Here is a 14,987-nt window from a genome sequence, read left to right as displayed (position 1 = left end):
CTCTTTCTCCCGTCACTGTCACATGGCCTCTTTCTCTCCCCCCTCTCCACCACCACCTCCTTCTCCCCTGGAGTCACCAACATATTCCACCTAGGGAGTGGCAGCAGGCGGAGGGAAAGGAGCCTCACTGTGACCAAGCACATAAGGATCGTTGGCAACGGCCTGAAGAAAGTTTCTGTCCCCAGATGCTACAATGTGAGTCGCAACAACAGCCACTTCAACCCAACCATGCAGTGGGTGAAGAAAGGTTCACTGGTGCAGAACAGTGGCATCTGTGCTTAGTATTCAGGTGAAATGACACAAAGTGCTATAGTAACTCAGCAGACTGAATAAATCTGAAGAAAGGTCCCGCCCTATCCACGTTCTCCAGAGATGCTACCTGACCCACTGAGTTAATCCAGAACTTTGTGTCATTTCAATTTAGAACTAAGCGCAGATGACGAGGCTCCGTGATTCAGACCCGGAGCCCAGGTAGTGATATCAATGGGGGGAAATTTCTGGGAGATGTGATAACTTCTGGACTGACATGTTTCCCCACTTGCCACACCCTAAACGTGACATTCATCTCTTTTGGATGCAGGCTCCTGGTTTAAGCAATAGTGTCTGTATTTGTACTTTTAACAACAATGGCAGTGAGACTTAAGGGCCTGTCTCACTGTACAATTCAAAAGTTCTCCCAAGTTTCCCCTGATTCGAACTCGGAGAATTACGGTAATAGCCGCTCGTGGGTACTCGGGGCTCTCGTGGACATATTTCAACGTTGAAAATCTTCACGAACTTACCGCGTTTCCCCTAGTACCTGCTGTTAGCGTTACGAGCCGCTTAGAGATGTCCCGAGCTCCGACGTACCTGCTACGTACATTCTACGTGCTTACCACGAGTTTGATTTTTTTTAAACTCGGGAGAGCTATGAATTACCTCGTACAGTGGGACAGGCCCATTACTGACCTAAACACAGAATTCTTGATAAAGTTCCATGCTAATGTTGCAAGTTTATTAAAAAAAAATTTTTTCTCTGTGCTTTGAAATTTCATCCTTATTTCCATTTTTCTACTTCCACCTTTTTGATCTAATAACTGTCTCTTTATCTGAGTTTTTAGACCCTTGCACTATCTCCTGTACTTTGGTGGTGAATTTTGTAATTAAAAAAAAAAAATTGCAAAATTAGCATGGAACTTTATCTAGAATTCTGTTTAGGTCAGTAAGTCACACTATATGTTGCTACACTGAACCCCTTTTAAATGTTACAATAATTGTTGCCATTTGCTTAGCATGCGCATGGAAAAAAATTAGTTGCTTGCCCAACACTGCTAATTTAATAGCCATTTTCTGAGTTGTTGGTCAAAACAATATTGTTGCACTATTTTCATTATCCATTTAAAAATTAATTATTTGAAATGAAAATGATAAAATAAGCTAAACTTCAGTGAAGCATTTGGATTATTCAAAGATTTGCTCAAATGCATTCAATTTAATGGGGGTTGAGGGGAGGGGAGCTACGCATAATTATGAATTTAGTCAAATACCCTGTAGTGGCAAAATAGATTTTTCCACTCTTTTATTAACCATTCCTATCTGAATACAGGAGCCTATTCATCAGCGTTATAAGGAACTTTTAGCAAAGCGAACAGAACTACAGAAAAAAGTAGAAGAATTGCAGAGGGAATTTTCCAACAGATCAGCTTCTTCATCGGAGAAAGCGGGCTCACCGCCACGTTCCATTACACCAGAGCAGACTGTTGTTTGAAAATTGACTGCGTTAAAGGATATACTAGTGGCTGAAGGCAATATTTACAAAAGTTTTCTCGTGCTTGGAAAAAATACTCATGTACACCCAAGCATAAATAAACAGGTTTACTGTAAATTATAACTTTTTTTGTAGGAACAAGATACTGTTAATTGAGATACATAATTCAAGAATTCCAAGCAGATAAGTTGCGAGGTTAGTTTGTTGCTTTGGAAGCAAATGTTATTTATTGCACTGACAAATATTAACTGTCATCTTTAACTTTAATTCTAAGATTAACACTAAAACTTGTATGTAATAACCAGTGAGTTCATACGTTTTAGACCTGTTGGTTTATACTCATTTTTGCTTGATACTACAACTACCAACCATTCCATGCTGGGTTTTTCATCCCTCTCTTTAACAAATCAGGATAACTAGAATGATAATTCAACATACTTGGTGGATAAGAAACTATAATAAAATATGTATGAAAAAAACTGTTAGAAAGTAAAAGAATGACTACTGAACAGGGCAAGTATGATTATTGTGATTGAAAGTGGTAATTTACCCAAGGTATGCTGTGTAGACATATTTCTAATTTAATTTTATATTTTAGCGAAATCAAATTGACATTTTGGTATCACAAAATATTGCCATCATTGTTGCGCTCCAACTCGGTTCACATCTCTACTGTCCAGCTAAAATTCTTATAAATGGTAATGTATTTTTCTATCCATAATATATTGTATATTAGGATAAAATATGAAATTTGGGTTTCCATTGACCAAGCCACATGACCTGATGCCAAGGCGCATGAGAAATGTAACGTGCCATCTTGCTGCTTTTTCGGTAAACCATATTTTTTGTTTAATCTGGCATTACAAATGTACTTGAACAGAGCATTTTTTAAGCAAAGTTTGAGGAAAATTTAGGTTATTTTGTTAAATTATGGAATTCTCATATACACATTTTGAAACTAGAAAATTTAGTTACATGTTAATAAAAATGTCTAGTATTTTTTGAATAACTTGGGAAAGAAGTTTATGAAACACAAAATGTATAGTTTGGGTTCAAACATTAAACCAAACCTGAATTTCAGGGAGAATGTTACTAGGGTGTAATCATACTAATGCAATGTATGAACATGTATTTTCAGGGATTGCTGACATAAATTTAGAAAACCGTCCAAAGATTTGTCAAATATTCTGTAATTGTCTGTCCGATTCTTAAGAAAATTATTAATGACTCCTTAAGTCTTCACTAAGATGATTTTCTTCAAATGTTTGGTCTTCAGTTTAAATTCTTGCCAATTTATGCAAAATTACTGATTAACAGTTTTGCATTTCATCCAAACTTTTCAGTGGTGTTACTTAACCTTCCAGATATCATTTATTCTGCTAGTGCCAGTCTGTCATGAAAGGTTACTCGTGATTGCAGAATCATTAGCACCAAAGACAATTAGCAGCTGCAGTGCTTTGAAAGGAAAAATGAATATTAGAACTTTAGCTTTTATAATTTAAATTTGCTTTATCCATGCATCATTTAAGCATTAATTTCCGTAGAATCTACTTTAAGCTGGAAAGTATGGTTGCAGGTTTAAGGAATACAGGATTTTGCAATAAAATACAAATGGCTAAAATTAGTTAATCCACTGTCATTACTTAGCTGACAACACCAAAAAGCCAGTAGGAAATAATGTTAAGACACAAAAAGCTGGAATAACTCAGCAGGACAGACAGCATCTCTGGAGGGAAAGAAACAGTGATGTTTTGGGTCGAGACCCTTCTTCAGACATCTTGATCCGAAACGTCACCCTTTCCTTCTCTCCAGAGATGCTGCCTGTTACTCCAACTTTTTGAGTCTATATTCGGTTTAAACCAGCATCTGCATTTCGTTCTTACACAAAGAAATAAAGTTGATACTCAAAGTACAGGTTTCCTGTATTTTTTTTAAATTAATACTAAAGCACAAGTTTAATTTATCTAGCTTAATTTTAAAATATTTATGATATGACGTAAACTATATTTTAAAGTAGGCCACGGAGCATGGATTGTAATTGGGAGCTGGTGTGAAAATATTTTGAATTTCTTGGAGCAAAGGCTGCTTTTGGCTAAATGGCTCTTTTTTTGAGTAAACGTTCTGGGAGAATACTTAAGCATGACCAGTGGCCACATGGTGTCAGAAGTGTATTTGACTGTCTTCGACTAGTTGGGTTGAAAGGACCATTTCCCAATTTAAGCTAGAGATCCATTATGTTGTTACAAAGCAGCATCAAACACATTAATTATGGGGTTTTTTTCCCTTTCAATGTCATGGTTTTTTTTGTGTAAATTAATTTCTTGGATGATGTGTTAAATTTAAAGTATCAATTTATTGGCCACTTTTGCGTAATAACATTTTGAAAGCAAGAATATTTTAGGGGCTGTAAATGCTTGAAGTGCTCAAATGATCCAATTCTGAACTACATATCACTTGTTAAATGCAACATCAATATTTGTTTGAAGAAGGTTTGGTGTGGTTCTGTTTCCTGCAGTGATTGGGGCCCCATTCGCACAATCTTTTTACATTCGAAGATAGACACAAATCGGTAACACAGCCAGCCAGACAGCATCTCTGGTGAAAAGGGTTATGTTCCGCATTCTTTTTCTCCAGAGATGCTGTCTGACCCACTGAGTTACTCCAACTTTTTGTGTCTATCTTTGGTTTAAACCAGCATCTGCACTTCCTTTCTTCTCCTTTTTACATTCATTGGGGATCCTGTTCCCATGGTCCCTTTAACCTTGGTTCACTGCAAAATGTTTTATACTACTGTGTAATTGTTGATCTGGTAATGGGAGGAATAGACAGTGGTCCAGAAATCCTGGCATTTACAAAGTCCTGAGAGTTCTGGATTATCAGAATGTTACTGTAATAAGATGATGGACTATCCACTAGCAATAGGCCAATACAAGACTTCAAAAATCAAGGTGAAGAGAAAGTGAAGACAAAAAATTACCAGACAAGTACTGGTATCGAGTGTAATTTGATGTTGAAGACTATTAGGACTGGGTTTCCATGTGATGTGTAGATATGACAAATTAATATATCGGACATTTTGGATTATTACCGTTTCCAAATTCTGTACGGGAGATAAATGTGAGAAATGTAAGAAATTGCCGATTTGTTAAACGTTCTGTTAAATCCTGAAAGGAATTTCTTTTTTGTAACTTAATATTGACCAGTTCCAGTTGATAAGGCTTACCACTTTTTTCTGAAGTTAGTCTCTAATGATCTTTGGCTATGTCCTTGATCGATGTTGAATTATCTGATTTGAGTCAGCAAAGCTATGCAGAGATGCGATTATTCTCCTTGCCCTTGCGTTAAGGAAGGTAATTTGATTGGGATCAGAACTCCCAAGCCACTATCCAGTGATCCGTGCTTGAAATCAAGACACAAATTTTGAATAGGGATTGTAATTTGATGCCCTCTATTTTAGAGCTATCTTGGAAACACAAATGAATTTCATCCACATAATAGATACTTTATTGTCACGTGAACCTAGGTACAGGGAAATAGTTTTTTCAAAGCACACAAGAGTCACCACAAAGTTATAAAAAAGACTCTGCCTTCTTTGTCCTCTTTTACCCCCTCCCTCTAGCCTGGTGTCTCTTTGCTCTTGGTGGCCCCCCAGACCGGGTCCCCTTTAGTTCTCGGCAGCTTCCCCATGCTGGATCCCCCAAGGTTTTATTTAATTTTCAAGTTCTGATATTTTCTTATTTTCAAGTGCTGCAGATAAGACTGCCAGTGAGGGGCCATTTCATAAGGCATTTAAGCTTTCCATGAGGGATGGGTTTGGAGTTCACTATGAACAAAGTCATGCCAGAATGGTAGATTTCCACAACCTAAAGACATTAATTAACTGGGTGCAATTTTAATGACCTGGTAGGATTTATTTGTGGTAGTTATAACAACCAGTTGTTGAAAATGGTAGATTATTAATCTAAATTAGGATTAATAATCTACCATTTTCAGCTGCATTAGTGCAATTTTAACGTTGAACTGGTGGGTTGTTAGTCCAAATGTCTGGATTACTAAACTCCTAATTAATCAATGCTGTGACTGCACACGCAAGGTGACGGGTGTCTATACACTCAATGGGAGACAAAAGAAAATTGTCGAAGGATTATATTTAGAAAATAGACACAAAATGCTGGAGTAATTCAACGGAACATGCAGTATCAATGGAGAGAACGAATGGGTGACGTTTCTGGTCGAGTGAGAGTCAGGGTAGAGTGGGACAGAGATATGGAAGGGTAAGGTGTGAAAACAGCAAAGGGGACGATGATCAAGGAAAATGTAGGATGGTATATTCTGAGTTGGCCTTTAACAGATTCTATAAAATTACTATATCACTTTTAAAACAACTGAAAATTAACGTGGGTTATCCGAAATTCTATGAATAGAATTATAGAACTTTGCAAAAATAGAATTTGCGATCTATTACACATCACAAAAACATTGTAGGGAAGTTAATTTTTTACCAGCTCAGTTTTCCTATTCCAGCAAAAGCTTTAATAAACTGCATTCTGAGTAATAAGCATAAATTACAAGCTTGGTCTTGCCATATAATGTGGAAGGTTGACATGATTTATTACAATGCCCTGCACATTTATCTACATATCTAAACAAGAATACAGAAACTAACATTTAGTTTGCAAATATTATGATTTTTTAATGTTAGATTTCTGACAATGCAGAATGACATTTGGGAATGTCCTTTAATGTGCAGATTTATTTAAAAGCATCGTTTCATCTCATCTTTGGTGCGGGCAGAAGTTCAAATTAATTGTTTATTCCACTTACTAGTTTAAAGTAAATTTGGATGAAGAATTGTCTAAATATTTTTTCTTTAGCAATGACATATTTCAAAGCCCACTCATCTTAATTTACGCTACTGATTCATTACAAAATATGTTGTACCAAAATACAATGTCATAATTTCTATGGACATGTTAATTCTTTTTTTTCTTAGAAAGAACACTTAATTGCACTGCAGCTAAATCCAAAAGGGCACAACTGTTCTGAGATCAAATAAAGCAAAGTATTCTTGAAGGCCATTCGGCTTCTCTGCTGAAAGCTCTGGAAATCTAGTCATCTGATCATTCATCTCTTGGATAAATAATTTTGCCTCCTTAAGGTGATGTTTTCTGACATCAATCTCTTATCTTGGTTTTGCCATTTTGTACTTTTGTGCTCTTGACCTGCTATGGTTTAATGAAGCATGGTTAAATATTCCAGATTAATCTCAATATTCCATAAGAATGCTGAACATCAAATTCTCAGCAGGAAATGTATGTTTGTGCCACTTTTAATGATTGTTTTCAGTTTGGCTCGAAAGTCAGAGAATTTGTGTTCATGTTCATGGCTTATACAAATAAGATTGTCTTGTTTATTGTTATCAGTGACGGTTAAAAACAGCTAGCATTCTAGTATTTTCCTAACTTTGCACCTACTATAGTAGAAGCAAGTTATTAGTTACTAGAGTACAGCTCCTTTTAAAGTGCACTGTATTTTTTTTTTTTAAACCATGTCCTGTATTAATAAAGAATTACATGAGATGGGCTACGTACATTATTTATTACCCTGACTAACTCTTTCAATCCTCCTCCCCTCCCCAGCTCTTCTTTGGCGAACTTGAATTATTACTGCCAATTCTAGCAAATTAATGATCTGTGATTGCATTTGCCTGACAAAAATATGCTGGAAGCATTCAATAGTGTCAGTGGGAATAAAGATGGAGTTGATTCGGGTCAAGGACCCTTCCTCATTAACAGTAAAGTGATGAAGACAAGTTATGTTTTAAATTGCAGAGATCATGATAATAAAAAAACGTTGACTATTGAAATTGTTCAATTGAGTTAAAAGAAACATTGCCTGTAACTGTCCCAGTCAGAAGAAGATGTGCTGTTCCTTGAGTTTTTGGAATGGTTGGAGAAATGTAGGTGACCAAAGAAAGAGTGGAATGGAAGTGCAGAGACAGGAGTGAGCCGAAGCTTCCAGTTACTTGCTGCTTTAATTTGCCATCGCATTTGGATCTCTTTGTGACCTGTGTGGGTGCAAGGCCCAAGGTAAGCTCAAAGGACAACACCCTATGTTTTATCTAGGTCTGTTGAAGCCATTGCATATTTGGACTATTCTTTTGTCTACAATTTTTAGACACTGCAGTTGCTGGTTTATAAAAAAGACATAATGTGTTGGAGTAACTCGGTGGAACAGACAGCAACTGCAGTCTGAAGACAAGTCCTGATGGGAAACGTCACCTATCTATGTCCTCCAGAGATGCTGCCTGATGTGCTGAGTTACTCCAGCACTTTGTGTCTTTTTTTCACTTGCATATTCTGGCCAATATCTCAACTTCATGTTGTAATGCATTTCGTTATCTCTGTACTGTACACTGACAATGACAATTAAAATTGAATCTGAATCTGAACTTTGTAACATTTGTAATATATTTATACAAAGGAGTTAATTGCCAGTTAGTTAACTAGTGGATATGATTTCACCATTCTTTCTCTTTGTTCTATCTATTACCCTCCCTCCCCCACCCTCTCTACCTGGAAATATCCCCCCCCCCCCCCCCATGCTTTGTGTCTTCAACCAAATATATGAACTATTTCTATTTCCACAGATGTTGCCTGAACTGTTTTTTTACAGCATTTTCTGTTTTTATCTTGCTCTGTCCTCCATTTCATGCACCTCACCCAGTACTCATTCTGTGCTTCACTGCTCTCATCCTCAACATATCTGTTTACATTTTAGAAGGTTCATTTGTTTATTATTCTAAATGCAACAGATTTCCAGTTATATGAGGAAATGATGCAGAAAGGGAAAGAACTGCAAATGAAGTTATTTATTGCTGAGGGAGTGCGGCTGTAAGTAAATAGTTGTGGTACACGGGTGAATACTTATAAGAACAAAAACAATGGAAGATAGCAAAAGTCTGAAGTTGAGACATTTTGGTGGGTGGGGGTTAATTTAATCTGATGAAGGCAGGCCTGTCACCACTACAATGGAGTTGGTAGGCCAATGGTGAAAGAGAGTCAGATAAGAGTACTTGTGTAGCACTTCCACACACAAAAAAATAAGATTGCTAATGGAACATTGGAGTTCAAAATGCTAGAGGGCAGCACCACCATGTGAGATTTAAACGTCTAGGATATTGCTCCATTAAGCATTATGTATTTTGCAGATTAAAATGTGAAAACTAGCTCACATAACCAAAATTACATTTAAACTCCTTGCACCAGTCATTGTGGCAAAACACCTTGAATTCACGCTTGACATACTAGAAGTCCCCATTCAAAAAATGTTTATTTCACATAATAATATCACAATGCTAAGTAAAATAATTTACACATTTGTGTGAAAAAAATGCAGATTCAAGCTTGAGCTAAGCAAATAGCTTCAATGCAAGTAGGTGATCAAATGTGGTCTCAAAAGTATTGGGATAAATGCAACCTCATCACAACTTAAAAGGAAACGTATGTACTGTTAACTATGGAACATTGCACGCTGCGTTGGCAACCAAGTAACCTTGTTTGTTCAAAAAAATATCTTGTGAATCCAGCCACTTGACTAACTTAATGCTATTAGGCAAATATTACATTCCATACCAGCCAAGTGACTATTAAGATCACGGTGATGACAACTTTCATAGTCATTGATTTTGTATAAAACATGCGAGGTAACATTTACTTGATACTATGCTTCAGAAAAATCTTATACTGAGATCAAAACAAAAATTAAATAATTATTTGTAAAATTTACTACATGTCTGCAGAGTGCAAAGGGTTTTCTCAAAAAATGCAGCGAAATAAATCCAGAACCCATATTTATTTTTCAATTCATTTATGTACCCGATGTCTGTAATAAAAGGAAAATTACAGATGCATTTGGTACTAATAAAATGAATTTACCCGATAAGGCTTTGTATGTACAAAGCCCTCGAGTAGAAATAAGGGATCTTGTAAGTAAAACAGGTCCAATACAAGCCAAATTCCTTTGTCTTAACAGAGTTTAAAATAGTTGAAACTTGTTCCAACTCTAATTAAAGCACACAAAACATTACATATGCATTTCCTGGAAACATCCGTTTTGGGTGGTTTAATTAATGAAAATATCTATAAATTAATAAAGTGCTAGAAGCAACAGGTTGTATAATTTGACAGTCACCCGAGAAAACATACAAAATGATAAAGTAGATTTATTATTTAAGTATTTGTTGAGGGGTTAACTTGCTGCTGAACAGCAGCATCAGAAATATAAAATATTGACATGGTCCATTAAAATTTTTTAAACCAGATCAACAATTCTACATATTTTATACAGAAAACCATCTGCAATTGAGTTTAGTAAAAAAAAAACAATCGTCACTTTAATTGAGCTTATCTTTTGAAAACATTATTTGGATAGACTTCCCTGAGTAAATATAGCAATCTGGAGGTCATTTAAAATAAAATCTTCAGGTTCAGTTGCAGCTTAAAATTTAAAAGCATTGCTGAACTTCTGTCCATATTGTCATGAAATTGACCAAGACATCAGAATATGCATAGCCATGACAGGCAGTATTTATAAGAGATGTACTTCCAACATATAGACTACCAAGATTAATCTCGGATTCATTGTTTCATCTTCCCAGCTGAGGGACACCTGCAACTTGGAACAACACACACAGATGTAATACTGAAAATTGAAAGATATCCTTGCAGCAATGCAGTGGCCCACAAGTTGTTCTTATAAATATATTGTATGGATCTTGGCATTTCACCTTCAAAGTCATATAATAACTTTCAATATGTTTTTTCTGAAGAGTAGATTAAGGAATTTTAAATTAGTATAACCAAAAATGGTTGATGTCAGAAAGTGTTGAAGAACCAGTTATAAAATGCACATTCTTCTGCTGTAAACAAGCATGGTACAGAATTATTAAATTCACACCACTTTGATAAAACTACACGACTTCAATAACCCCAATTCACATCATCTTTTCGGAGGGTGGTTTGTATAGTCTGCATATCCCTTAACAAGCAAAGGCTTCCTTTGTTTTTATTTCCTTGTCGTACTTTAACAGCATCCTTCCCTTTAGTTGTTACAGTTGTTGTAACTTGCACTTCACTTGCATGGGTTTTTTTCTGATTTGTCGCTCCTCCAGCAGAATGTCTTTTCCTTACTTTTTCCTGGAATTTAAGCTAAAAGGAAAAAAAAAGAATTTTAATCAACTACAGAAACAAAGCAGCAAGATTTCAATATTATTCATTCCTAATCCTTTATAGTACGTAATGATCTGAAATGTAAACCACAATTCAGTTGGTAGTAATCCTAGCTCAAGGTAACAGTTTTTGGTAGTCAAGTTCCACGCCCGTGTGTAGTGCACTGTGCTCTATATAGATTCTCCCGTGTAACAGACTGCTGCACCATGTGATGATGACCTTGAGGCAAGATTTCAAACTTGTGTCCTGTCTACAGTCCCTATTGCAGTAGAGATCACAAGGTTAAAACCTCATCACAATGTCCTAATCATTAATGGTGCAATGCCCCATTACACATACCAATATTTGAAAAACATGCAGGCAAATAACTATCCTTCAGTCAAAATTCCCAACATGGATTATCTTGTTAATATTTTCTCGTTTGTGAGAACTTGCTATGTTCAAAGTCAAAGTCTACTTTATTTTTCACATACACATACAAGATGTGCACTGAAATGAAAGTGGCAATGCTTGTGGATTGTGCAAAGCAACAGAACAGAACCAGTATTTTCATTTTAGAAAAATAAAAAGACACAACACAATAGTAAATTAGTCCCTGGTGAGATTAAAGTTTACAGTCCTGATGGCCTGTGGGAAGAAACTCTGTCTCATCCTCTCTGTTTTTGCAGCGTGACAGTGGAGGCGCTTGCCTGACCGTAGCAGCGGGAACAATCTGTTGCTGGGGTTGGTAGGGGTCCTTCATTATCTTGCTGGCTCTGGATCTGCACCTCCTGGTGTATAGGTCCTGCAGGCGGGGTGAGTGTAGTTCCCATTGTGCATTCGGCCGAACGCACTACTCTGCAGAGCCTTCCTGTCCTGGGCAGAACTGTTCCCAAACCAGATCGAGATGTTACTGGCCAAGATGCTTTCTACAGCCCAGAGTAGCACTGAAGGATCCTCAGAGAGACTCTGAATTTCCTCAGCTGCCTGAGGTGGTAAAGGCGCTGCCTTGCCTTACTCGCCAGTGTGGCAGTGTGTGTTGTCCATATCAGATCCTCTGTGATGTGGACTCCCAGGTATTTAAAGCTGCTCATCTTATCCACAGTAGTCCCATTTATCTCCAGTGTAATGTACGTCCTCGGATTTTGAGCCCTTCTAAAGTCCACAATCAGCTCCTTAGTTTTTGTGACATTCAAGAGGAGGCTGTTGTCCTGACACCAGAGTGCCAGATCAACCACCTCCTCCCGGTAGGCCTTCTCATCGTTATCGGAGATCAGGCCCACCACCACAGTGTCATTAGCAAACTTGATGATGGAGTTGGAAATGAACCAGGCCACAGTCATGTGTGTACAGGGAATACAGTAGGGGGCTAAGGACACAACCCTGAGGGGATCCTGTGTTCAGGGTGAGGGGGTTGGAGGTATGTCTTCGCATCTTGACCACCTGGGCCCTGGCGGTGATAACGTCCAGGACCCAGGCACACAGGGGCGTGTTCAGCCCCAGTTCCAGCACCTTCTCAGCAAGTCTAGTGGGGACTATGGTGTTGAAAGCTAAACTGAAATCAATGAACAGCATCCTCACATAGCCCCCCCCCCCCCCTTCTGGCTGTCAAGGTGAGAGAGAGCGGTGTGCAGAACCTGAAAGACCGCATCGTCCATGGATCTGTTCAGACAGTATGCAAACTAGCGGGTCCATGGTGCGAGGGAGGAAGGCGCAGATGTAGTTCTTGATCAGCCGCTCAAAGCATTTCATGACTATCGAGGTGAGGGCTACCGGTCGGTAGTCATTCAAGCAGGCTGGAGAAGCATTCTTAGGCACTGGATCTTTTGAAGCAGGCAGGTGGATCTTTTGAAGCAGGCAGGGACCACGGACTTGGCCAGGGAGAGGTTGAATATTGTGGTGAGCACTGGAGCTAGCTGATTAGCACAAGACTTTAGTACTCGCCCAGATATACCATCTGGGCCTACAGCTTTCCTCGTATTCACACGCATCAGCGCCCTCCTCACGTCATGCTCGGACACCGAGAATGTGTGCACATCCCCAGCGGTGTGCCTCACTCCAGCCTCGCTAGCCAGAGCGTTGGCGGTGTTGTTAGCCGGCGAGCTAGGGGTGATGTTGCCCGTCTCCAATCGTTCAGATTGGCTGCTGTACTTTCTACACTTCCACAATACTTACTAAAATTAACATAGACAATATCTTTGTGATGAGGAAAAACTCCAAGTATAGAACTTTCAATATGAACAGACATGTTAACGGCAAATATTAAGTAGTTATTGCAGTTGGAGTGAAATGAATACAAATTATTAATTTTGCATTTTCCAAATCCTGGTTACATATTCGAGAGTCACGAGTGTTTTATTGTAATATGTCCCAAATAGAACAATAAAATTCTTACTTGCATCAGCACAACAGAATATGCAAATATATTACACTGTAAACAATACGAAGAAAAGAAAGTTCAGTGCGAGTACACACACACACACACACACAAAACAAACAATAATAGTGCACTAATAACAATGTCTATGTACTTCAGAGCTTATTTGAGGTTGTAATGTTTAATAGCCTAATGGCTGCAGGGAGGAAGCTGTTCCTGACCCTAGATGTTATTGTTTTCAGGTTCCTGTACCTTCTTCCCAATGGCAGGAGTGAAATGAGCGTGTAGCCCGGGTGGCGTGGGTCTCTGATGACGTCTCTGTCTTTTCCGGTAAATCCCTTCAATGGTGGGGAGGTCAGAACCCGCGATGGACTGGGCTGTATTCACAACATTTTGCAGTCTTCTTCGCTCCTGGACGTTCAAGTTGCTGAACCAGGCCACGATGCTACTAGTCAATATGCTTTCTACTGTAAACCTGTAAAAGTTCACGAGAATCCTCTCCGACATTCCGAATCTCCATAATTTTCTCAGGAAGTAGAGGCGTTGATGTGCTTTCATTATAAAAAGTGCTGGGTCTATGAAAGATGCACAACCAGGAATTTGAAGCTTTTGACTTACTCCACCATTGGCCTGTCGATATACACAGGTTTACGGGTCTTCATTTGATTTGATTTGATTCAATTTATTGTCATAAATTGCACTTTTCAGTGCAACAAAATGGTTTAGCCTGCAGTCATAACATAGAATAAATAACAAACACTCAACACAGTTTAAAGTCCCAAAGTCATTGTCTCTTCCCTCCTTGCTCTCCCTCTGCGCTGAGGCAATCCAAGCCTCCGATGTTGTGGCCCCGCCGGGTGATGGCAGGTAAGTCCCGCGGCTGAATCCGTGCTCCGCAAACGGGCCGGTTCAAACTCCGCAGCCCGGGACATTAGTGCCACCGGTCGATAGTTGTTGCGGCACGTCACCTTACTCTTCATGGATTATTGATGCCGTCTTAAAGCAGGTGGGAACCACAGACCTCAGTAATGAGAGGTTAAAAATGTCTGCAAAAACTCCACCCAGTTGGTCTGCACAGGTTATGAGTACGCAACCGGATATACCATCAGGTCCAGATGCTTTCCGAGGGTTCACTCTGCTGATGAAAAAGCTACTTATTTTAACTACTAAACCAGGTTCGCTTCTTAATAAACAGACACCACACAAACTGTTTGGTAGACCAGTTCAAAACTTTACTTAACATCGGCCGATGGAAGGGAGGGAGAGCTCCAGTCAAGTGACCAACACAGACACTTGACTGTGCTCAGCCACCTTCTCTGAACAACAGAATTACATTGCTTTAAATAGGGTTTTGTTTTGTCCCCTTAGCACATTCCACAGACATTAATCATGTCAGAGGTACAGGAAAAGGTTTCCACAGATTGCATCACACCAAAGGCCTTTTGTTTACATGGTACAAGATATACTAAAAACATTGTATATCTTCTTTGTCACTTGGTCCCTCATAAACATAGGCCATCTGCTTTATCGCCTCTTGCTTCAAAGATATCTCTAGCTCCTTCTCTCTCTTCCTCTATCGCCTCCTCCCCCATAAACATAGGTCATTTGGTTTATGGCATCTCACTTTAAAGATTTGACCAGCTATCTCTATAGC

The 14,987-nt window shown here is 38.6% G+C and overlaps 2 protein-coding genes across 4 annotated transcripts in view; one reads left to right on the top strand and one right to left on the bottom strand.

Annotated features, from left to right (window-relative positions):
* mtmr2 (myotubularin related protein 2) overlaps positions 1 to 3,657 on the top strand; it is a 50,870-nt gene extending 47,213 nt beyond the window's left edge. Inside the window, exon 15 of the mRNA XM_055637324.1 lies at positions 1,586 to 3,657. Coding sequence (XP_055493299.1) covers positions 1,586 to 1,747 — 162 coding nt within the window. The 3' untranslated portion in view covers positions 1,748 to 3,657. The remainder of the gene's footprint in view (positions 1 to 1,585) is intronic.
* Positions 3,658 to 9,060: 5,403 nt separating this feature from the next.
* LOC129698275 (centrosomal protein of 57 kDa-like) overlaps positions 9,061 to 14,987 on the bottom strand; it is a 39,057-nt gene continuing 33,130 nt past the window's right edge. For all 3 annotated transcript variants that reach the window (XM_055637321.1, XM_055637323.1, XM_055637322.1), the window contains exon 11: positions 9,061 to 10,956. In XM_055637321.1, coding sequence (XP_055493296.1) covers positions 10,729 to 10,956 — 228 coding nt within the window. In that variant the 3' untranslated portion in view covers positions 9,061 to 10,728. The remainder of the gene's footprint in view (positions 10,957 to 14,987) is intronic.

The sequence above is a fragment of the Leucoraja erinacea genome, chromosome 6 (assembly GCF_028641065.1).
Source record: "Leucoraja erinacea ecotype New England chromosome 6, Leri_hhj_1, whole genome shotgun sequence".
NCBI lineage: Eukaryota > Metazoa > Chordata > Chondrichthyes > Rajiformes > Rajidae > Leucoraja > Leucoraja erinaceus.
The sequence above is the reverse complement of the archived record's forward strand: the minus strand, read 5'-3'. Positions and strand labels throughout refer to the sequence as shown.